Source organism: Brienomyrus brachyistius, unplaced genomic scaffold, assembly GCF_023856365.1.
Source record: "Brienomyrus brachyistius isolate T26 unplaced genomic scaffold, BBRACH_0.4 scaffold334, whole genome shotgun sequence".
Taxonomy (NCBI): domain Eukaryota; kingdom Metazoa; phylum Chordata; class Actinopteri; order Osteoglossiformes; family Mormyridae; genus Brienomyrus; species Brienomyrus brachyistius.
Window position 1 is genome coordinate 90,891 of NW_026042609.1, and position 24,359 is coordinate 115,249.

At 47.6% G+C, this 24,359-nt stretch overlaps 2 protein-coding genes across 3 annotated transcripts; one reads left to right on the plus strand and one right to left on the minus strand.

Moving 5' to 3' along the window:
* The first annotated feature begins 452 nt into the window (after positions 1-452).
* LOC125728575 (cholecystokinin-like) lies at positions 453-4,711 on the plus strand. 2 transcript variants are annotated; one of them, XM_049005464.1, is made up of 3 exons: positions 453-591; positions 1,440-1,697; positions 4,563-4,711. In XM_049005464.1, exons 2-3 carry the CDS (start codon positions 1,445-1,447, stop codon positions 4,682-4,684), a joined length of 375 nt encoding a protein of 124 aa, XP_048861421.1. In that variant the 5' UTR covers positions 453-591; positions 1,440-1,444; the 3' UTR covers positions 4,685-4,711. The 2 variants fall into 2 exon arrangements, with proteins under 2 accessions (XP_048861421.1, XP_048861422.1); XM_049005465.1 differs by lacking the exon at positions 453-591 and having other exon boundaries at positions 1,402-1,697.
* A 4,641-nt stretch (positions 4,712-9,352) lies between these two features.
* Positions 9,353-22,668, minus strand: LOC125728576 (trafficking kinesin-binding protein 1-like). Its single transcript, XM_049005466.1, has 16 exons — positions 22,513-22,668; positions 21,201-21,395; positions 18,741-18,817; positions 18,212-18,328; positions 17,795-17,895; positions 17,293-17,401; positions 17,109-17,187; positions 16,008-16,138; positions 15,760-15,834; positions 15,334-15,471; positions 14,567-14,643; positions 13,987-14,166; positions 13,500-13,798; positions 12,392-12,658; positions 11,369-11,474; positions 9,353-10,749 (listed from the first exon to the last, which is right to left on the minus strand). The coding sequence occupies exons 3-16, from the start codon at positions 18,789-18,791 to the stop codon at positions 10,056-10,058; spliced, it is 2,424 nt and encodes an 807-aa protein (XP_048861423.1). The 5' UTR covers positions 18,792-18,817; positions 21,201-21,395; positions 22,513-22,668; the 3' UTR covers positions 9,353-10,055.
* Positions 22,669-24,359: the final 1,691 nt, after the last annotated feature.

A 24,359-nucleotide genomic window follows, 5' to 3' on the forward strand; every position in this document is an offset into this window, starting at 1 on the left:
CCAGACAAAATGGCTCACAGCAACTCACTGCTTTACACACACACACACACACACACACACACACACACACCCTGTTTTATCACGTCCTTTCATCGTTCTCACCGTTACTATTGGTGTGGAGGTTTTTCTCCCGGTGTGATATTATCTCGTGATTTCCCCGAAGACTTTTTCAGAACAGAAGCTCCAGAATCCCCACGCAGGGTTTTGGTCTCCCTGGAGGTGAGGTGAGACAGGTGAGACCCTTTCAGAGGGTGAAGGTGAGTGTTTTGTGGGATAGACAGAGGCACACGCTGAGGGGGAGTGCAGTGTGTGTGTGTGTGTGTGTGTGTGTGTGTGTGTGTGATGTATGCAGGTCGTTTATGTGTGTAAGTGTGTGTGCGCATCAGTGGGCAGTGGGAGGCAGGCAGTGACAGCACCTCCCTGCACCCTAGTGCGTCGGATTGCGATCGTCTCTCCCCTGTCTGCGTCAGAGCGAGGCAAATGCGCGGTGGATGTGCCGGCCAGCCCCGCCTATTTAAGGGCCGACCTCCCCTCAGTCTGTCAGGAGTCCGCCTGGCTCTCTGCACAGCACCTCAGACACACAGCCTGAAGGTAAGAGCCTGTCTTCCCGGGTCTCTCTGTCCTCGTGTATCTTCCTGATCGCCATCTACAACAGAACCCAGACGTGCTCCGCTCCCAAACTATGTGGTACCTTTGGTAATATTGTCCACAAGAGAAAGGTATTTAACCAGTGCTGGAGTTGCTAATTGCGGTTTGGGTCTTTTGTAGAGCGTGTGAGAAAGATACACACAGGGAAGAGAGAGTTTTTCTTTTCTTCTCAGTGTTCTTGGAGTACAACAGAGGTGAATGTTCCACTGCGGATCTGAACGGAAGAGAGAGAGAGACAATGGAGATGGCCTGAAAGCCATTGGTTAATTCCTGAGTGACACTCTCTGGCTTGAAATGCTTTTTTCATTCAGATATTCCTTGGTGACCGTAACAAAGACCAAAAAGTCAGCACCATCACTCCCAGTCAGGCAGGATGCTTCCAGTACAGGGCGGGCAAATCCAAGGCAGGTAGCATAACAGATTCCCGGGATTCTTAAAGGATCACATGCTGACAGATGCAGCTGCAGATCAGCAGTTATGCACCGAAACATTCGGGAACTGGATCACATTCATCTTAGAGCTGACGTGCTACATGGTTACCATTTCAGAAATACTCTGTCTCACTGCTTTGACCTGTGGATGCTGTATCCATAAATCAGTCTAATCTTGGGATATTGATTGATGGCTGAATGATGTCGCTGGTGTCCAGCAGTTATCACTGTTCCAATTGCCATTGATAATTTCGGTTTTAGCTTCGGTGAGTTAAGCTAGAGTAGTACACCATGACAGACCTTTTAATGGTGATGTATCTGTGCTCCTCTTTCTTTCTCTCCCCCCCAATCCCTCGCCAGAAACGATGAACAGTGGATTTTGCGTGTGCGTGTTGCTGGCTGCCCTGTCCAGCAGCTGCTTGGGGCGGCCACATTACACCCCCTCCCCGGACGAGAACAGGCCCACCCCAGTGCAGCGGGACACCGGACTGCCAGATCACCCCCGCCATGCGCGCTCTGTGTCCCTCACCGGCCAGAAGCAACTCGTCCAACAGGAGCTGGCCGTGGAACCCGGCACCAGCCTGAACGAACTCCTGAGTAGATTGATCTCCAGGAAAGGTGAGACCCCCGTCCGGATTTACTCTGTGCACACCCTAATGCCCCCCCACCCCAACTGCTAGCAGATCTGCCAGAGACATGGACCTGAACCAGGAAGGCATTGGGTTTAAGTCCCAACGCAACACACCTAAGTGGTCATCTTGAGTAAGAGTGCACTATGATCGGGGTGAAACTGCGCTGTAAATCATTCAGCAACACACAGACCTGTGATAGATTTACCAATTTTCTTGCACTAAGATTTTTTTTCATTTAATTCATTCATATGCAGATTTTTAGCAACGGTAGGAGACAGTTAAGAGAATCTGCAGTGTGCTCTCAAATGCCAAGAGTAATAGGAAGCGGAAAAAGGCTCACCCCACCCGTTAACTGATTGGATAGTGTGGGAGGGGCCTGAAAGCATGTAAGCACAGCTGTGTAGCTTGACTTCACTCATTACTTGGGGGGGGGGCGAGGCTGGAGGACACTTCAGACTGAGGCGGGAATATATGTGCTATTTACTTGAAGCATCATTCCCTGGTGTTTTGGGGGCAGATGGCGCTACAGCATCCATAAACACGAGGCTGGCGATCAGACCATGTGATGTGAGGGGCCGTGTTCGAGAGTGACAGCAGATAGGGTCCTGCTTCTGAGGAATTGTCAAGATGACGTTTAAAAACCGGCGGTTTACCTTCTCAGGAGTTTAGGAAATTAAACGCTATAAAAGAGCTAATTGATTCCACAGCAGCGTCACTGTGGTTCACCACGATTCAGGCACGTCTCCAGCGGTCTGTTATTGTAATCCAGCCCTTTCGAATGAAGAGAGGAGAAACAGGAGACCGGTTACTTAATTAGCTCCCAAGGAGCTTAAACAGACAGTGATTGACAGATCTGATTGTCCCACTCACTATGGACTTAAAGTCATTTTCAAGGCGATTGTAATTAGTTTTTATAATATGTCGCCTGATTACTTATTGCCATCCAATGCCGTTTCATTAAGGACTGTCCCGGTGCAGAAGAGGCGTTTTTAAACTGCCGTCTACTTCTCATCCAAATGAAACTCATTGGAACAGACATCCATTTACTCAATGTTCACACAGCTGACGGGCACAGGGGCTTCTAATAATGAAACAGGGCACAAAGGCACAAAGACGATGTCATTTCATAAGACAAAACAATAAAAATAAAAAATCACAGCAAACAAAACATCAGTCCGGCCATGTCTCCCGGCAGACATGTTAGGTGTATTTTCCCATCGTTTCCCCATGAATTTCACGGACGGATGTTATTGTAAAACACAAGTAAATTAATGGCCCACGAGATGCATTTTAATTAAGCCGAAATAGTGGAATAAGAAGGGAAAGATGATAGAAGAAGATATAAACTTACTTCTGTACAAGAAAGCACAAGAGGTTGCATGTTATCCTGAATGTCGATTTCAACTGGCAAATAAAGCAGCGGGTGCGTCCGACGCTCGCGGACGGCATTTGACTTCGCTCCTTATGGAAGCTCGCGGGACTGGGGCGGGGGGATCTCCTTCATTTATGTCTTACGTTCAACTCCTGCAACTTTATAATGTTTCTACACACCAATACTGTTTGTAACAGATTTTAATCGGCATATAAATAGCCTTCTTTAGGTCTTTCTTTAGGTCAGATTAGGATTAGGCTTTCTTTAGGTCAGAAAACAAGATGTTTAACCTTAGAGGTGAGTATCGTGTAAATGGGACATTTGGCAAAATGGGACAGTTAAACATTGCAGGTAATATATGTGCTTTGCAATGTTTCATTTTGTCTTTTAAATGGTGTTCAAGAGGCATTAGTGTATTCTGAACGGTATCTAGTTGGGATTCAAGGAATTGAGATGATTATGCAAATTTTTCCGGACAATTTTTCAGAATCAATTCTCACGCGACAGAACACGCCAAAATATAATATTGCTCAGGAACGAAGCATATAATTATAACACAACAATTTTCTTTTGCGGTAACCAGTTTTACCGGTCCAACGTTGGAATCGCAAAACTTTAACAGCCGTCATTCACGGCTCTGCTTCGTTAATCGTGAAAGCAGTGGGCTAATTGCTCTACCTGTTTTAACTGCAATCTGCCTTCAGCCAAAGAATGGCGAGTGAATGAAAGCAAAGGTCGATTCCCATTTGGCGTTTCCATAATGATGCTCCAACGCCAGAATCAACTGGGATCAGAACGGGGGACGCTGGCGGCAGTAACGCGCGTCTGTGTCGCAAAGTCCTGCAGCGCCTCTGTACGCCCAGGTATCACAGGGGCATTTGGGGAAAAAAGGAACATTTGATACACATCATTAGAAGGTTCCTGCGTACATGCAGAAGGCTGCCCCCCCCCCCCCCCCCCCCCATACAGCATGAATAATTGTCAAACAAATGGTTAGAAACGGGAACAGTTATGTCTGGACTGACCAAGATTAATCACCCGCATAAAATCCCAAACGCCTTGCAGCAGTTGCCTGTCGTAGAAAATATTTGATAACTTCCCAGTGCCAAAAAACTAAGTTCTTCTATGACACTAAAGGAGAGTAATATCTGTAAAACTTTTTTTTCAAAAGTGCCGGAAGCATGTGGCTAATAACGTTGTGCTTTTGGTAGAGGTCAATAAAACAAAGAGTTTCCAAAACTGGTGTCCAGAAATGCAGCGAAGCCCAGCAGCCTGGATGGTTATATCTCAAAAAATGAGATCAGCATAAGACTGAAGAGGCTGTAAAGTGAGATCGATCGGTCATTAATGCGGAGATTCCAGCCCGAATTTAACGGCGAGGACGCAAACCCGGGCACGATCAGATCCAGGCTCCATCTAGCGTACAGCAACGGTGGAAGCAAGAATCACTAACAAGATTTACTTTCTGCCTCACTGCAGGTACCATCCGACGGAACTCGACGATGAACAGTCGCGCCACGGGCAACCACAGGATAAAAGATTATCAGGGCTGGATGGACTTTGGTCGGCGCAGTGCCGAAGAATACGAGTATACCTCCTGAAGAAGGGAAAGGGGGAAGACGTTTAAATCACCGGCTTAAAATCTGTGTCGAAAACACCTATATTTATTATGTATTTGATGTACACTGTTTGTAAAACTATATGATGCAATATATACATAAGCCAAATTTTGCAGAACTTGGACTGGAAAAAAAATTCTTGATATGAAATTTTTGACTAAAATATAACTGGGGGAAACAATGGACTTGCTTAGATTTAACTTCTTCAGGTATTTTTTTAGTTTGCTTATATAATTCATTTTACATTTATGATATCTAGACCCAGGGTCTAATGGTACTGAACCACCCACCACAGCGTAGCACATCCGATTCATACCTTAAATCCGATTTTCTAAAATTGTGGGTCATTTGAAATGCAACGTTTCAAGGGAGCTCAACAAATATCACCAAACATAGTTCTCAATAAAATAAGCATCTCAATAAAACATGTTGTTATGGAACTTAAAAATAAATTAATACAACATGTCTATGAAACAATACTTATCGAGCTAAATACACATTAATACTCTAATAAAACATGTCGGTTATACGATCAAGCTAAATGCAAAATATTTCAAAATAATAAGTAACAAAGCTTACATAAAAAAATACTCGTAAATATGTTATTGACGTAATCACTTTCCGCAAAGGTAAGGGTGATGTTAAAACTTACGGGGTAACTTGAAACTCGGGATTGCATCATCACCATCCCCCCACTTACCAAATCTCGGTCTATCCTTCCCGAAACAGTCACTTCATAGCGTCGAACAAAAACCACAAGTGTATCTGAAACACAATAAGGGCTTAGCCATTGGCAAACATAACGGTTTAATATGATATAGAGATATTTAAAGAAAAAGTTGGAAAATAGTGGAGAGGAAATAAAACTCATGACAGACTACAGGAAGAAAAGCTCTCTCTTGGCGATCAGAAAAACCATCTGAAAATCAGAAATGTGTGAGAATGTTGACATAGCCCTATCAAATTATAACAGAGTAATAATAATATGGGAGGCATTCGATAAAGTTCAGCCAGGGATGGTCTACATCTCAGATGTTTTCTGAAGATAAACCTTCAGCTTGGCAAATGAAGATTAAACAAGCGAGATCAGGGATCTCCAACTCCGGTCCTGGAGGGCTACCATCCAGTAGGCTTTCTATCCAACCAGGTTTTTGATGAGCCACAACTGTTCCTGATATTTACCTGAGAACAGGTGTGGCTCATCAGAGGCCAGGTAGGACAGAAAACCTACTGGACGGTAGCCCTCCAGCACCGGAGTTGGAGACCCCTGGGCTAGATGAGTGCAAGTGTGGAAAAACACTGGAGAGATAAACATCATTCTTAGCTATAGCAAAGTTCGTGATGTAGTCTTGACATAAATCACTGCTCCTCAGCTTCAGTGACACCAAATCATATGAAGGACACCCCCCCCCCCCCAAATGGGGCTTCTAGGGCAGGATGCACATAACCACAGGAGTATGAAAACCGAGACAGGCGTGAGATGGACAACTTCTGAAAAAATCAGAGCAGTGATTTGAAAATGATCCTCTGGGGTCTCGACATAACACCCCGCTGCGCAGCACAGCCAGGCAGTGTTCCAAGCCCTCTCATAAAAAGGGGTCATGTTTTGTTTCTGTTCTTCGCAAATTTGTATAACTGTTTGATTACATACATATCAGCAGGTGCGAGATTTAGGTAGGTCTCATACACTGTTAACCACCAGCACGGAACTGCACGGAATCCTGCAATATTCTCAGTTAAGCAATGTTCACGATGTCATGCCTAATTTGGCATAACCGGCAGAAATAAAGAATATTCCTGCGTCCGGTCTGAGCTTTGCTAGCAATAACAGAGAAATATTAGCGTGGTGTAATTCAATGTATTCACATAATGGAACGTGCAAATTGATTTTTGCGTGATGTATGTATCATTCCGTAATGATATTACAGTAATGTCCTCGAGTCTTGTGGTTAATGAAAGTGACACGGGTCTGCTTTCTAAGTGAATCCACGCAAAGGAGAATTCACAGGGAACCCAGCTCTATAAATGAGGACAGACTTGGTAAATACCATGAAACAGAAAGTGAAAATAAATAATGTGTGTCCTGATCTTCTATTGGCGATAATCAAAAGAAATCAACAGTTCTTACACCAGAACTGCTACATTTCAACTGGTTTAAAAAACGGCCCTCAACTGATACGAAGCATGATAAGCAGTTAGAAGATAAATGCTTGGGAAAGCGTCACTCTACACGCCAAGATATTTCAAGTTTGAAGCTCACCACAGAACTGAAGTATACTTACAAGCATGCACGGCAAAGTTCAAAACTAACTATAACTAAAACTTAAACAAAGAATAACTTAAACGTATAAAAATGAATATTAGCCATCTTCACCTCGGTCAGAGACATACATCTTTAACTAAAAAGCCAAATGACGTCATATCTGCTGACATTTCTGTTGTATACTCTAATGTAAAGTTTTCTGTATTCAGGGGCCCTTGGGAAATTCCTGTGCCCCTCCGACTCCCCCCCCCCCCCCCCCCCCCATACAGATTATATAGGGCTGGATGGATGGTAGATGTGCAATTTAGAAGGTTGAGATATGGTGTCTGTATGTAATCTGTAGATCGCTGATTTAAGTCATAAAAATGTACATCGCATTGAATAAATGTGTCTGCAAATAAATAAAATGCAAATAAGTGATTCTTCTGGTTCCGTGTAGGTGGTGCTGTGTGACTCAGTGGATTAGGATGCCTGTGACCAGACTGTCATCAGCTCAAATTACCACGGTTGGCAGAGTTGGGTGTTTGAGTAAGGCCCTCGAGGCCCAGTTACTCCAGGTATGTTTTCCCCGCTCTCAGAAAAATGCATGTCTGCTACAATTAGCAACTACAGTTTGGAATTTAAGAGATTCATTAAATTGCATCATGGGAGGATGGCGACAGGAGGCGGAATGAGACGATCGTGTAATAAACTGCAAGCCTCCTATAGAGTGTTGAGGCACAAATCTTTAAGGTTCTCTTCAGGACAGAGACACGGAGAAACTGAGTTTGAGATGCTCCAGGCTTGATGGGATTACATCGTCAGCCTCAGCCTGATTTAATGCACAGGAATTAAATAATCCCACTGCTCGCGGTGTCAATTCCCAGGAACAGCGTCTGAAATTGAGTGTTATAGAAGTTAACAACTGACAGATATATTGAGTTATATGCTTAGTAGAGACTGGAGCAATACTTGTTAAGTATTAAGGATGACGATCACCAGTGGAGTTTTGGTGAGGGTGGTATGATGCTTACTTTAAGAATGTATGATATGATTCCTGGCGGCACAAATATCGGTCTGTAATTCCCTAAATCACCCTTTCTGGAAGATTTGAACCCCCTATTCATCACTGTCAATTACCGAAAAATAAATAAATGGGTTAAAAACCGTTCACAGTGTTTAATCCAATCAGTCTGCTGATGTTTGTCTGCTTGTCAAGAGAAAAGAGCAACACGCTGGGTATACTGATGAAAATGCCACATGTCAACTAAATATTCAGTTCGTCTGACAGATGGAGAAACATTTTTTTTTTTAGCGAATTTTGGTCCTTGCCTGCCTCTGTCTGCATAAAAAACATGCATCACAATTTATTGTCCTCAGTGACATGACACAAACGATATATAATAAATACTACTATGACTTAAATGAATATTATTAATATTTTTACCTTTCTGCTTTATATTAGTTTCCTCTTGTTTGGGTGCTGTGCCATTTTCATCCGAACAGATAAAGAGGTAATCTATGTACTCCCATATTTCCGACAGGAACACAAGGCACTTTTATATTATTGCTTTTTTATTGTCATTCCACTCATTGTTCAGAAAACTTTATTTTTTTTTCACAATACAGCCCCGAGAATCCGATTACACCATAGACAGGACATGAAGATCCTTCCATAACTAAGTTAAATGCTGTGCTTATTTAACGAGTCAAACTTTTAGACCAGAATAACTAAAACTGTTTAAAATCAGTAAAAGCGACTGTAACTCGCTTTTTTCTTGACGGCTTGGGCAGTTTGCGCCTTGGGGGATGCCCATTGTACTTTACAGACGCGCCGCCAGGCACAGAGAAGAAGCGCCAGCCGTTTGATCGCTGGCTTCAAAGATCGTTTCCACGTTGCACAACGAGCTGCAATACTGCCAAGTATAGACGCTCCAAGGGCCACGATGGTCCGTGTTACAATATTTCGAGTTTACGATGGGTAAATCCGTCACTTTAAGTACAAAATTCAATAAATTACATGAAATGTTCGACACTTTATTATGAAGTAGGCTTTCTGTTATTGATTTCGCCCAGCTGCAGGATAATGTAAGTGTTCTGAGCATGTTTAAAGTAAGCTAGGTTAGGCTATGATGTTTGATAGGTTAGGTTAGTATTAAAATGCATTTTCACATTACAATATTTTCACGTTTATCGGAACGTAACCCCGTCGTAACCCGGGGAGCGTCTGTACCCCCATATTCCCTCATACTTTAACATCCTTTCATATCAGGGAAACTCCCGGAACTTCCAGGGAAAATGGGATGTCTGGATTGTATTTTGAGGAACGTTAATAAATACAAGTGGAAACATATACAAATAATCCCGGGACAAAAGTTTTACCGGCACCCTACAAACCACTCCACATCTACTTCTGATATGTCATATTTTATTCATAACTTAGTTATTTTTTTGCCGTGTTTACCCATTTAAAATACACGAGAAGGCAAAACTGAAAGAACATTATGGTTACATCAGTTACGTCCACTTCAAGACGCGTTCTTCCTTATCCCTTAACAGCACCATATTTGTTTATTAAAACAGCTGCATAAACGTTTCACGTTTGCTTGTCGAATATATATTTCGATGTATTTATACAAAGGCAAGGCGTAGCATTACGGGCTCTAACCCAGAATGGCGATTGTAAAGCTTGATTTAAAGTAGCCAAGCGCGTCTTCAACGATCCGCCTGGAAATTTCAAGTTTTTTTATTGTTTTTATTATTATTTCGGCTTTCTGATTATGAACAGGGTTAAAACAAGATTGCCATTCCTCAAACTATACATATCTGTAACGATCGAAACTTCACTGCCGATGGCACACGGACGTACATAAGGAGCCTGGATGAAATGGGAGGGATTTCCTCTGATCCTCAGGCTCTGAGTAACATCTACCCAAGTTACCTTCCCACCCTCGGGGGCTGTAACGGTGAGCTCTGGGAACTGTCCTGAGGTCCTACAGTGCTGGGGGACATGGAGTTGGTTCAAAAGGCCAGAATGGAGACATGGGAGCTGAGGATGTACTGGTTCAGGTGCAGAAAGTACCAGCACCCAGGGGTGGGAGTGTCCGTTGCTCACTGCAGGCTGCTCTGCCTGGGGAGCTTGGCCCCCAGGACATCCTCGGGGCTGGGGGGCCCTGGTCCCTTCATGGCCATGCTGGCCCCCACCACAGCAGGGTAGCTGCGGTTCCGACGCAGGTCTGGACTCAGGGCGAAGGGTGGGCCCGGCCGGGTCAGGGTCCTCAGCGGGGCCCGGGGGCCAGTCACACTGAAGCGCTTCAGCTTGTCGACTAGGTTAAGGTTGTAGATGCTGACGTCAGTCTGGCTCTCGCGGTCGGCCTGCTTCCTCCCCTCCGCTGTCACCTCCCGCAGGATGAAGTGGGCAGGCCGTGATGCCAGGAAGTTCTCATAAGACATTCCAGAGCTCTGGAATTCAAACGGGGTGTCTGTGTCGACCGCTGGTGATTGGTTCGTGGGGGAACTGGGGTGTGTGTGTGTGGGGGGGTCAGGGGCTGGAAGGGTGGCCGTAGCACTGGATAGGGCCCCGTGACCAGCACGAGCCCAGCTCGGGGGGTGGTAGACAGCAGCGGAGATACCCCTCTCCTGCAGGAGGCGCACCAATCCCAGGGAGGTGCTGGTGGTCTTGGTGGAGTCACGCAGGTTGGTGAAGGACTCAGCCATGCTGAGGCGCCGTGGGGTGCAAGGCGTGGCGGCGGGGGTGGCCTTAAAGGTGCTGGTCATGATGCAGGAGCCCGAGGCGGTGTTCAGGCTGAGGAAGACGAGCAGTTTAGGCTGGGAGGTGGGACTGAACACCACAGCCGAGACACTTAACCCTTCACATCATCAGGGACTGAAGACCACTGGGACTGAACACCACATCTGAGATACTTAACACTTCAGATCATCAGGGACTGAAGACCACTGGGACTGAACACCACATCTGAGATACTTAACACTTCAGATCATCAGGGACTGAAGACCACTGGGACTGAACACCACAGCCAATGCATTAGCCGAACATGGTAGCAAAGTGACTTACAGAGAAGGACAGTAGATCATACTCCTACGAATAAATGCATTTGCAGAATGTTAAACTTATTTACAAACAGTAAATGATAAATTATTACATATGTAGGTTTACATATCGACTACGGAGGAATTCACAGTCACCATGTCCTCTGATCTGAATACAAATTCAGCACCTTTTGAGAAAGTCAGCAGTGAGGAATCGCAGGTGCTGTGTGGACAGCAGGGGGCGCTATTACCCTCAGCGTGTCTTTTTTCCTTTTTGGCAGAACAAATCACCCACCCACCTTTCACCACTTATCATGGGAAGAGCGCAGCTCTAAATTAAAGTACAACTGGTAGACTGGGGGAGCGGGGCTTACCTGGGAGTGACTTGGGTCAGCTCGTCCGAGGGGTGTAGGATGCGACAGGTGGTGAAGGTGTAGGTAGAGTTGGTGTGAGACATGCATTTACCGGGGTAATATGTCACTGAAGGTAAAAACACAAGGGGAGTTAGTCTCCTGTACACACTGCAGGAAAGCACAGAGGTTATTCATCACGTTTCAATATGTCTGTGCAAGAAAGGAACATCCCTGCTAGTAGAGGAAAGTCTTGTTTAATTTTTTGCCTATCATACCAAATGTCCACGGCTAACTGGCTTCCCCCATATCTGTCTTTTTTTTTTTTATCGGCCATGTTTCTGCCTAGGAGGCCAGTTGCCTCTTCCCTCTTGACGTTGACACTGGTCTTCTGCGGGTCCTATTTAATGAAGCTGCCAGCTGAAAGCCCTATGAGGCGCCTGTTTCTCAAACTACACGCTCTAACGTATTTATCCTCTGGCTCGGCTGGGCCTCCCTCTCCTCCTTCATTGGGGATGGAGCCAGTTTGCGCTGCCCTGTGAACGGAGCAGTGCACAGCACCTCACCAGCTCTTCAGTCTCCTGGCAACGTCTCGCACGGAGCAGCCGTCATTCCTCAGACAAGAAGAACGTTTCGGGAGAAAGCTCGTAATCAAACCCGCGATTATTGACGCTCCAGATGCTGAAGTAGTCCAAAGACGGACTTTCGTTAGCAAACATAACATTCCACTGGAATACTAATTGTTGCTGGGCCTCTGTACACCCAGGGGTGCTGTAAGGGGGCTGGGGGAGATTAGGATGATTCGAAGAGCCCCTGAGTGACAGGAGCCTTAAGAAATGTAGAAATTCCATAAAAAACAGGCATTTAAGCCGATACTCACATACAACGCTAATGTCTACACAATCTTTCTGATCAATCTGATGTTATTTTAATGGGCGAAAAAAACAGCTTTTCCTTCCAAAAGCACGGAAATTTGCAAGTGATCCAAAACTTTTGAACAGCGGCGTAAATTCTTAAAGAGTTTTCATGGCTGCCCTCTAAGCTCACCTGGGACCTCCAGCACACCGGTGTGATGGCTGCCAGGGCTGGAGCAAGATGATGCGTGACTTCCACCCGGGATGGGGGTGGGTCCTGGAAGGTTCTGGAAGAACACCTCGCCCGGCTCGTCCTCCTCGTAGTCACTGAACTGGTAGACCTGCTCCAGTTCCAGGTCCAGTGGACGGAAGCCCTTGGGGACGACGCCGGGCCGGGAGTCCAGGATGCCCCCCAGGTTGGGCTGGGCCAGCTGCTGCCAGTGGTGAAGGGTGGCAGAGCCTGTCCCAAGGGGGGGGGGGGGGGGCATGGTGAGGACAACAAATGATGGAGTTACACCTCAGGCCTCCTGAAGCTCATCCAGATCCAGAGAGCACTGATTTACAACCTAGAAGGGCAGGTTCTTACAACTTCATGTGCCACAAATGACCAGAGGTGGAGATTTCAGGTCCAGAAAGTAAAAATCCAGACCAAGATTTTGTTTCAAGCAACCAGCTGAGTCCTCTGTGACTGTGACTCTTTATACTCGATTGGTTGGTTGAAACAAAATCTTGATTTTTACTTTCTGGACCTGAAATCTCCACCTCTGCAAATGACTAACGATCATTTGAATGTCTGGAAATGGCTGGCATTGCGCATGCACTCACATCATCGAAAGTCACACTCAGGGGAAAAGTTGTTTGTCAGAATATTTCTGTAATGTTATGAGACGGTTTGTGTTTCTCATTTGGATGTTATTGACAAAAACCAGCCAGTTGAGTACTTTGTGAATGTGACTCTTTACACTCGATTGGTTGGTTGAAACAAAATCCTGGTCCGGATTTGTACTTTCTGAACCTGAACTATCCACCTCTGCACTCCGGACACCAGTGAGATGTGACTCTAGTCTCTTTCTCTGTTAACACTTCTAATGGCTGTATGATGACACTTGTATGTAACTTGGGACAGAAATGTCAGCTAAAAACAAACATAAAAGTAATGTGATTATAAAAATTTGATTAAATCGGGGAGGTGAACGGAATGATGGATGGACAGATAGAAACGTTCGTAACGTTCCAGAGGCACCCGAGGGACCAGAGTTTAAAAGTGGGCGGGACAGGGGGCGGGGCCTAAGGGCAGTCACCTTCTAGGGGCTTGACGATCTGCAGCTTGTCGGGCAGGTAGGAGCGACTGCAGTAGGTGTAGCCGGACAGCCCCGAGAGCGAGGTGCCCAGGGACATAATGCTGTCGCAGGGGGTCAGGTGCCCCCCCCGCGAGCTGCCCTCCGACGACCCACGTAGCCTCCGCTCCCGCTCCTCCTTGGAGAAGCGCCGCTCGCTCAGGTAGTTCTCCCGCCGCAGGGAGAGCCTTCGGAGCGCCAGCTCTAGGTCCTGGGAGTCGCCGGCCATGCGGGTCTCCGGGTGCTTGTTTGAGTCGTCCGCGCTGGTGCCCAAAAAATAAAATAAGAGAACACACTAAACATTTTCATGCCCACAGAGTTGGCAGTCCCCACAAAAACACTGTAAGAACACTACTTGGGAAACACTGGTACAAAAGAACATGGCGGTTTGGCTGTGCGAGGTCTTTCCACACAACCGTGGTCTATCAGCCGGAGTGGATGACAAACCCACCTGTCGTCTGACACCCCCAGGGCAATGGTGCTGCCAACACTGCCACCGTGTGGTCTGGGCCGAGATGGGGATGACTTCAGCGGGGAGGACGAGCGGTTTGACCCAGGGATGTTAGCGACTGGGGTTCGAGGGGCCTGGTTGATGTGCTTCACCGTCTCGAACACACGCTTGTGTTGATCACTGCTCACACACATGCATAAACACACGTGATGCACTGCATCCCTGCAGCCTGCTTGACTCGGCGATTTTACTCCATTCAAATGAGTAAATGCGAGGTGCAGGATTCTCAGAAAAACACCATGTTTTCCCCTCCACACTGCAAATCTCCTTCTGTGGTATAATATGTAATATTTTAAATGGGTAGCTTTCTAACCCGTGTGTGTGTGGAGTTTGCATGTTCTCCCTGTGTTCTGTGGGGGCCCTCCTCCAATTTCCGATTTCCTCCCCCAGTCCAAAGTCACGCAGTGAGTTAAGGTAAGTTAGTTACCTTAACTAAGGCAAGTTAAGGTAAGAAGCCTTAATAGTTTGACAATAAAACAAAATGCTTGAAAGTATCATAAACGTCACGTTGTGGACTTACTTTAGCTCTGGTGTCTCTGCACCGTCTTCCTGCATCTCCTTGCGCATGGAACCTTCAATCTCTGCAGCCAAGGAGTCCTGGAGGCCAGACACACACACACACACACACAGGTTTGTAGTTGTATCTTTGTGGGGACTCTCCATTCATTTACATGTGGAAAATTCTAATCCTAACATGACGACCTCAACCCCTATCCAACAACCTTAACCATAAGTAACCAAATAAAATACGAGATCTTTGGCATTTTTAGTTTATTTGATTGCATTCACAGATCTTTGTGGGGACCTGAAAAATGGTCCCCACAGCGTCAAAATTTTTAATCACACTGTGGGGGACATTTGGTCTCTAGAATGTAATATAAACCCAACCCTCAGACACGCACACATACACACACACACACACAACCACCAGCGATAACATCGGTACTTCATGGAGAGTGGGATGCATTTGCCCACATGCAAAGGCCGGTTTGCTGTGTCCAGGCCCATCCCTGCCCCCTCCCCCCAGATGTTTCAAAACCTAAATAAATAGTTAGCAAGTAGAGTTTGAAGAATGTAGCTAGCTAGCTGGTTAGCAGGATGTGCTGCTTCAGAATTTCCTAATAAGGAAGATGTTTATTTCATAAAATATTTATTGTAGTGACTGTTTATGATCTAGGGATCCTATGGGCTGCCTTCACTGTCCCAGCTAGCCGGCTTCACAAGCCGTGTCTGACAGGCAGTGAGACTGGCCTTGTGCGATGGCCCAGGACCAGACAGGATGCCCACCATGGGGAAGATGCCGAGGGGGTGGATCCGGCGGGGGGTGCTGTAGGGCAGCGCCTTGTTCCTCAGGTTCTTAAGCTCCTCCTGAGCCTCGTGCAGCATCTCAATGCACTCGGCGTACTTATCCTCCAGTTCCTGCAGCTGGAGGGGGGGATGGAGAACAAGAAGGAGACAAGGAGTATAACCATTTGTTAATTCTGAAGGACGTCCTTAGATCTAGAGAAGCTTTGCAGTTAGAATCCTAAAGCTAGATGCTCACGGAGTTTCACTGCGATATTGGTGCTGGAGGTACGGCACTGACCCAGAAGCTTACCTCCTGCAGATAACCGGAGCTCTACCCTGGTGCAGGGGCCTACCTTCTCACGACATGCAGGCCTACCTTGCCCTGGTGGTACAGGAAGGGGTTCTCCAACTGCCGCGGAGGCCTACCTCTCCCGTTAGCTGGTGCTGGGCATCTTTGGCGGCCCTCAGGTGCTGAGTGAGCTCCTCATTTTCGATGGCATACTGCCAAGAGAAAGATGAAGGAACAGCAATTGTGGTCAGGTTGGAGAAGGTGATCGCTAAATCAGGGGAACTTTAACACTGAGGCAGCAGCTCCCCTTAGAGGAGGAATGGGGCACGGCACACCGGTCATGTGACTAGGAAGTGCGATATACAAGGATTACTACGTTACGCACAGATTTGGCTTTCTTCTGCAGGTCCACGATCTGGGATAGCAGGTGTGTGATCTCCTCCTGCTGACGAGAGGCGTCCTCCGTTTTCCTGGCCAGCTCCTCCGCGATGGACGAGATCTGAAGGCTGGACTCTCCTGCATATTAGTCACGGGAGTGACAAGAACAGGACGACGATGAGTTACTGCCACTGTAACTTTAACACTGTAACTGCAGTGTAACTTCTTTTCAGTGAACCATTTGTTTATTTGGCTTTTATGTTTTTGTAAATTTGATTTCATTTGTTTGTTTATTTATGTTTTGTTTTTTTAAAGGTGATTTTAATGTCTTTTATTTAAATGCGCTCTTCTGCCTTTGTAAAGTAATTCTCATTGCCTTACGTCTCAATTGTGTGGTATAAAAAAAACTTTACGTTACCCTAAGTGTCATAATACATTTACCTAATGTCAGTCATAACTGTGGTCAAATGGTCGTAAAGTATGAATGACATCGCATATTGTTTATATCACTTACATATCAAACACACCTTCGGAACAGACACAATCAACATTAAGCTTAAAACCAGGGTTTCTGGGAAGCCAGTGACATGTTCATGGAGGACCTTGTTCACACCTGGTATTAATGTATATCCTGGGTGATCTGATCACAAGTGGACAGCACTAATGACAAGTGTGAACGCACCCGAAACGCATCGAGATCGGATCGTTCGTCCACATTCGGAGGTGGTCGGGACACATATGGACACGTTCTTATAGCAGTGTGAATGCAAATGTGTCCCGGGCTGCACTGACGGACGGCCTATTCAGCTGACGTCCTCCTGGGGGCGTAAGTAGCCTACGCATATGCATGTACGCATTAAAAGTCGAAACACATGTTAATGCTGGGTGTGAATGGAGGCATTTAGCGCTGTCCAATCGCGATCGGATCACCAGGGAATGTGCTAATATCAGGTGTGAACAGGGTGACTTCAGGATCCTTAACAACTGAAACCTCCTCCGCTTTTGGGCAGGGAAATCAATATCCAGCTGACAGGCCAGAGCTGACAGCTAGGGGGCATAAGCGAGCACGCCCGATCACACCCAGCCAGGCCCACTGTGCGAGACTCACTGAGCTCTCTCACGCAGTCGTTCACCAGCTGGTGCTCCTTCTCTTCATACGAATACGTCTCTGTCTTCAGATGGGAGGCCTGGCGGGGGTGGGGGGGGGGGGGGGGTAGCAGACTGAATGGCACCCAGACGCTGCAACATGAGCGCCCACAACCCCCCCACCAGCACATGTTCCCCCTGCTTACCTCTGATCTCAGAATGATGTTCTCCAGCTCCAGATCTTTCATCTTCTTCTGCAGCGAGTCCACTGGGAAGTAGCTGGGCATAGAGGATGTGGACCGGTTCCGCCGCGACCTGCCAGAACCCAAGGAACCATCCATGAACGAAGGGCGAAACCACAGGGATTGACGAAAGGAACAGGCCATGGAAGACAGTGGAGGTGGGGGGGATGGGGGGGGGGGGGATGGCGGGTGGCTAAAATGTCCATGACAGAAAATACACCCACAAAAGCAAGGAATGATGCTGGACGGTCAAAGGTCATCCGATTCTCATTGGACCAATGAAAATTATCACTGGCAGGGACAGGCAGCTGCCCACTGTGCGGGTGACAGGGACAAGTAGGTAGTCATTATGAAGGTGGCAGGGGATGTAGGAATGAGACGAAAGCAGGAATAAGGACAGCTGACCACAGTAAAGACAGGTGGGGCAGCAGGCAGGAGGTGTAGAAGGCAGATAGGGGGCGCTCACGGTGTGGAGCTGGATGAGTCGCCCTCGCTGTCATCAGCGACGCTGGTGTAGAAGCGGAGCAGCTCGTCCTTCATGCTCAGTTCGTGGTGCAGTTGAAAGACCTCCAGGGCGAGAAAGCAGTGAGAGGCACGATGACTGCATGACACCCACCCAAGACTTAGGCCCCACCCACAACCCCCACCCAAGCACCTTGACTCTCCCACAAAACCCAACTCAAGCACCATGTCCCTCCCATGAAAACCCACCCATGTATCAAGCCCCTCCCACGAAACAGCCAAAGCTTCAAGCTCCTGAAACCCGATTCACCCCCCCAGACTCCTACAAAATCATCACCAGCCCCCTCCCAAAAAACCCCCATCCAATACCCTGGCCCCTCCGGTAAAGCTCCACCCCTTCCATGGCACCACACCCCCGCACCTCATCCTGGATTCGCCCCACTTGCTCCTCCAGGTACTCATTCTGCTGGATGAGATTCCTGTTCTTCTTCAGCAGCGACTGGCCGATGCGTGCGGCCAGCTCCAAATCCCGCTCCCTCTGGGGGGGGGGGGGGGGGGGGGGGGGAGACAAGGCTTCGGTTCAAAAGGCCAATGGCAAGTCCAGGAACACGGCTTTGAAAACCTCAAACAAGCCTGACGAGATGAATCAGTTTGCATCGGTCACTTCATCAGTCACCGAGGGGTTAAAGTAGACAGAGGGTGACAGCACTTCATAATCACACCCACTGGAAATCTAAGATGCTCAATTCTCCCATCACAGGGCCATTGATTACACAGGACACAAGCTAATTTAGAGCCCCCTGTGGTCCGTTTTATTATGAATTTAACCTGATCATACGTGCAGGTTACATGCAGACTAAAAAGCATGCAAATCCCATTATGGCTGGGCTTCTCCGATAGACCCAGCACTGTGACGCTGCGGTCAGCAAGCAGAGCACGACCCCCCGCACCTCCTCCAGCAGACGTGTGACTGCATCGATGTCACTGTAGGTCTTGGTCATCTGGCCCACTCTGTCAGCACATAGCACTGTAAGCAGAAACCACACAGGGACCACGATCACTTCACCTTATGTCCCTCCGCATGCCCGTCACGCATGGCTGCACTCCTGATGCAGACAGTGACTGAACCGCACTATTAACGGGGCCAGAGTCGAGCCAGTTGCCTTTGACATGTGAGGGAACAGCACCACCTAGTGGAAAGCTATGCTGCCACACTGACAGGAGAGCACAAGCGCCACAAACGTCTGCAGCCCTTACTGTTATTAATCCCAGCATGTAAGGGTGTAAAGTCCAGCGAATCTACTGTTATTACTGCAATGGGGTAGTTTTTTTTGCAAAAATTGTACTTTTTAAATATTTTTAAATGACAGTCCTATTACTTAAATATTATTAATTTCAGGGATTTTACTTTGTTTGTTTTTTACTTCGGAGAGTAAAAAAAAGTTCAAAGGTTGACATGGATGAGAGAATAAACGTATCACTTATTAGCTGGTATGCGGTGTGACGAGTCTGTGACCCACAGCTTTATTGAAGAAGCTGTCAGAGGGAAGCGGCAGTAAGCCGACACAGATACAGAGTTTCTGGTCTGGCATCACTGAGCAACGATATCATACTGCACTGGCATAGTGTTAACTCGACATCACTGCCGGGCACTGCCGGGCACTGCAGGGGCCTCCAACTATGACCAGGTTACCTGCAAACAATTTTCTTGCAACTCAGTTTTTCCTTTCTTTTTATGTTACATAATGTTTATGTTTATGTTTATGGAAAAAAACCCTCAAACTGGTCCATTTGGACTAGTGTGGTGCTGAGGTATCACCGGCCACATGGCTGCACTCAGGTTCTCATCCCTGAGGTGGTTTGTCATGTGGTGGGTGTGGCAATGCGCTCTGATCAGCGCGCTCCTTACGAGCTGTGATCAGCGCGCGTGCCTAAGGCGCTGTGATCAGCGCGCGCTCCTTACGGGCTGTGATCAGCGCGCTCCTTACGAGCTGTGATCAGCGCGCGTGCCTAAGGCGCTGTGATCAGCGCGCGCTCTTTACGGGCTGTGATCAGCGCGCGCGCCTAAGGCGCTGTGATCAGCGCGTGCCCCTTACCTCTCTCAGTTTTCGTTATCGTGCTGCACTGTAACTTACAATGCTGAATTCAAACCTGTTGTTTTTTTGAAAGATCAAATCAGGCAGCTTTTTACAGTAACCTGTGAACTATACAGACCTGATTCTAAATTATTAAATTCCAGGCCATTTTCGAAGTGCATTTTTACTGGCTCTTAATATGGGTGACCCGGCAGCTGAGGGACAACTGGTGGCAGCACTGAGACCTCACAGCTCCAGGGCTGGTCATCCCTGAGTTGTGTGGTTTCCCAAAGACATGAAATAGGCTCATTGGCAGCTCTATATTGCCCCTGTTAATTCCACAACAGTCCAGTTCATTAATTAAGCCAGGATAACAGTTCATCCCTAGACCCGGTCTGAGAACTATTGGCATAAACAGAAATCCTGGTTAACATCAAAGCACAACTAAAGCTTCATTTCATCACATTACAGGGCGCTTTTCTGGATAAATTGGAAAGAACAGAACAAAGCAAACCATACTGTACTGTCAGTGCGAGAGAGATCAAATAAGCTTTCATGTGTGGAACCACTTTTAAACACAGACTCCTAATCTATACATTTTTTTTTTTGAGAAATCAATTAAATGGATATTTTTATTTCCAAGGCATCAAAGGGAACACAGCTGAATACATATGCCAAACCTCAAACCCCATCAGAGGCAAGCGTGAGCATAAACCCCCTTGTGACAGCCTAAGGGATTGGACGACATAGGATGGCCATCACTGTGGAGAGCCAATCACGGGGGAGCTTCACGACCACGCCCCCCTAATCCACATGACTCTCTCTGGAGATCACAGACAGTGCCACTTTCTGTAATGTCGGTTGTCATGGAAACTGCCTCTGTCTTCAGCTCAGATCAAAGCTATCAGGTTTTCGGCTTTGAGACACAGCAAAGAATAAAAAGGCTCACGCCTAGCTGGGTTTGACCATTCGCAGTGCAGCTAACCAGCCCTAACTGGTCACGACTCGCTTTTAAGGCTCTGTGATCCTCACTAAACAAGATCGACCTGGAACCTGCCTGGGAACCTGACTGGAATAATGAGGGTATATACTGGGGACACATTTCTGGTTGGTTTCTTATTCGTTACCCATTTCTCTATTTTTACTTTATGCGGAGGTGTTGGTTTTGTACATAGCAAATTTATTTACTATAAAAAGGTGAAATGGTGAATATCTTGAAAAGCTGAAGGATCTGATACATAATATGGCAATTCCGAATACACGTTCATGTCCCTCAGTGCCACCGAACAGCTTCAGCGTCGGGAGTTGGGGGGAGGGGATGGGGGGGGCACTCACGGAAGTACTTGAGTGTCTCCTCTATCTGCTCGGCGGTGAGGTCGATGCTGACGTCGGCCGAGATGAGCGGCGTGTGCAGCCAGTCATCGTGCTCGTAGCCGTAGATGGTGTCGGCCCGCAGGCGGTAGTGAGGCAGCTGCTCCTCCAGGAGGCTGATGATCTCCACCTCCGGAAGGTCAGTGCTGTTACACACGTCTGAAAGACAGGGGGTGTCCATGCTGTTAGTACGGAGTGCCACGATGAGGGAGGGGCAGAGGCGGGAGTCCGACTGGGCACACTGGGCTATTAGCTAATAATGGATGGATGGGATTATCATAAGCTGCCAATCATCAACCATACTGCTGAATATTAATGACTTAATAATAAAAAAAAAGTTGTTGATGTTAGCACGGGCATCTCTCTACCTGAAGGGGGCGGTGTGGCGTTTTTACTGAACATCCCGGATATCAATACCCCTTACAATGAATGCAGCTACATAAGAACAATTCAAGCCTGTCACTTTAAATCACCCAGGTCCCGGAAGCAGCACCTATCACTAACAGGCTGGATGCTGGATGGACTTAGCATTCTGCACTTATGGGGTGTTCCAGCGATGCCCCCCCCGAGTACACGGCAAGCTCCTACCCCCCCCCTTCCCCACCCAGTACACAGGAAGCACTTCACATTTACCCCAGCAGCTCCATCCACTGGGTAAATATTAAAAAGTTTCAGCTGAATTGGTTGAGTGCCGCCTGAGTAGCTGACCCACGTTTCTGGGCTTTGAGCAGATGGGCATCAAGCTCAGAATGATCTGACTGTGGTTAGAGGCAGGAGAAGTAAGGATCAAATCCAACACAAGAAAAGCTAAGAGAAATAAGGGACCCTGTGTTATCCCACTCCTCTGTATCTGACCCATCCATCCATCCATCCATCCATCCATCCATCAATCCATCCATCATCCTCGTTATATTGCACAAATTTAATACTTTTATCGACTTAATCTTTCTGGCTCACGCCCCAAACCGTTGGTACCCTACATACGTAACTGTCACCTTCTTATACGATTACACACTTAATTTTACTATTTTTATTTCTATTTTTTTGGGGGGTATTTTCTGGACTTTTCTCCTGGATGCATGTTTAATTGCATATTTCATGCCACCATTTGCACTAAAACAAAATCCTTGTACTTTTTGTGCCTGGTAAATAAAAGGATTGTGATTCTGACTGAGGGTCAATTCCCCTTTAAATAATAAACGCAGCCATGCTGTCGTCCAGCAGAGGGTGCTAAAGCTCCACACCACCAGCTACGCCTGTTCCACTCTGCACGTACCGGTGATGGTCCCGGCATCTCTGTAGACGACACGCTCAGGCAGGGCCCCGGACGCCGTGGGCTCGCTCACATACTGCTCCTCGTCGGTGGGAGCGAGCTCAAGGGGGCAGGGCTCCGAGGAGGGGGGCGGATCCGTGATGTCCAGCTTGGCAGCCGTTTACTGGGGGGCGGAGGCAAGTGCCATGAGCAGGGTTGGTGGTGGGTTGGCTGCGGTCGTAGCTGGATGCCTGGATGGGGGGGGGGGGGGGGGGGAAGGGAGAGGTCAAAAGACTAGAAGAAGGGTGCAGAGAAGCAGAGCAACCCCACATCGCCGCTACATAAACGCGAGTGCCGAGGCTGAGAGACCACCAGCAGACCTCAACGTTAAAAATAAGACAAAAGGCCATTAGAAATAGCTACTTCTGGGGGGGGCGTGGCCTATCCAGTGAGCTCTTCCTCTCTACATGAGCATCTGAGCCTCACCGAAGGATGCAGCATACGACCTGGCAGTCAATCCCACTTGTGGGGGGAGTGGATCTGAACCAGAGGGGTTCTGTGTCCCAGTGGGGCACTGTGTTGCTACGCATCACTCGCTGCAGCCCTGCGGTCGCAAGCGCTCCAGCGCAGCGCCCCTCAGCCGTTGGCAGGTGGAATTTAAGCTGACAGCTTCCATTCTCCAGGCTGCCGCGCCGATTAAGTGCCGGAAGTGAGAAACAGTGAATTCGAGGCCGTCTGACTCCTTGTTCTTACAGTTCTCCTGCTGGCCACTAGGGACTCTACCAAAAAAAAAAACACATTCCAGCAAAAGCCAGGTAATGATTCATGTCCCCGGAGATGTCCTCACCGTTCTCAATGAGTTTGACGTGAAATTTTGACAAAAAAAATATTTACGGGTCCCAACCTACAAAGAAAAGGCGGCTGACATACTGCCTGAACTAAACGAAAAAGTCACAGCGCTGTCTATTAAACCATCTGCTTGAGTCCATTAATAATGCTTGATCTCCATCTGGAGGTAGAGCAGGCCAAACAAATCAATCGGGTTGCATTAAGAAGATTGGCCCTTATGAACCACACTGGTGCGACCTTGTGATGCTGTGGCACAGCATATTAATCCTGTGAGGGGGTGGAGGGGCAGCTTGAAGAAGTGGTTTGGTCAGTTAGTCATCATCCAAGGTGGGGGGTGGGGCATCCTCTCACACAGAGATGAGGGCAGAGCAGGTATTAGACAGGACGGACACACACATACACACACACTGCAGGGGCGGCTCAGGACCAAGCGCACAGTGTGTAAATCCTGCCAGATTCAGTGGGGGGGCAGTACTTTACAGAGGCCATGAATATGTAAAATTATACATAAAATTGGGTGGGGGCAAGTCGATATTTTGTTGGGGATCCTGGAATTTCTAGCTACACCAGTGACTTATAGAACCAAGCCACAGCATTATGTCAGCGTTACGTGACCCACAGTCTCGGCTCTGCAGAGGGGCATCTGAATGCTCTTCACCTGAGAACGGAGCCCCCTTGACTGTCCCCCTCCTCCAAAACAAACCATCATCGATGCCCCCGTTTCCCTGCTTTCTGAGCGTGAACACAGCTGGTCCCCATCATGCATCTGTGAATCGGCCTCAGGTGCATTTGTGTGGCACATGTGAGCAGAGGTATCTATACCCCCTGATGGGGGGGGGGGGGACCCCTAGTCACATGACCATTCCAGACCAAAAAGAACACCAGAGGTAAGGGGCCAGATGTATCCAGGCCACACAGCAGTGCAGAGGGTTGCGGACAAAGACGTGAGATTCTTAACTGAAGGCATTATGCTCAAATCCCAGGTGGGTCTGCTGATGCACTCAGGATAACCTGCACTAAAT

Bases quoted from the DNA above. Each gene is read 5' to 3' on its own strand.
- LOC125728576 (XM_049005466.1), bottom strand. From the start codon at position 18,791: ATGACCAAGACCTACAGTGACATCGATGCAGTCACACGTCTGCTGGAG. The intron at 17,402-17,794 runs GTGAGCGCCCCC...GGGTTCTGGCAG, and splicing joins GACTCATCCAGCTCCACACC to GTCGCGGCGGAACCGGTCCA. The intron at 14,644-15,333 runs GTGGGCATCCTG...TCTGGCCTCCAG, and splicing joins CCCTCGGCATCTTCCCCATG to GACTCCTTGGCTGCAGAGAT.
- LOC125728575 (XM_049005464.1), top strand. From the start codon at position 1,445: ATGAACAGTGGATTTTGCGTGTGCGTGTTGCTGGCTGCCCTGTCCAGC. The intron at 1,698-4,562 runs GTGAGACCCCCG...GCCTCACTGCAG, and splicing joins TAGATTGATCTCCAGGAAAG to GTACCATCCGACGGAACTCG.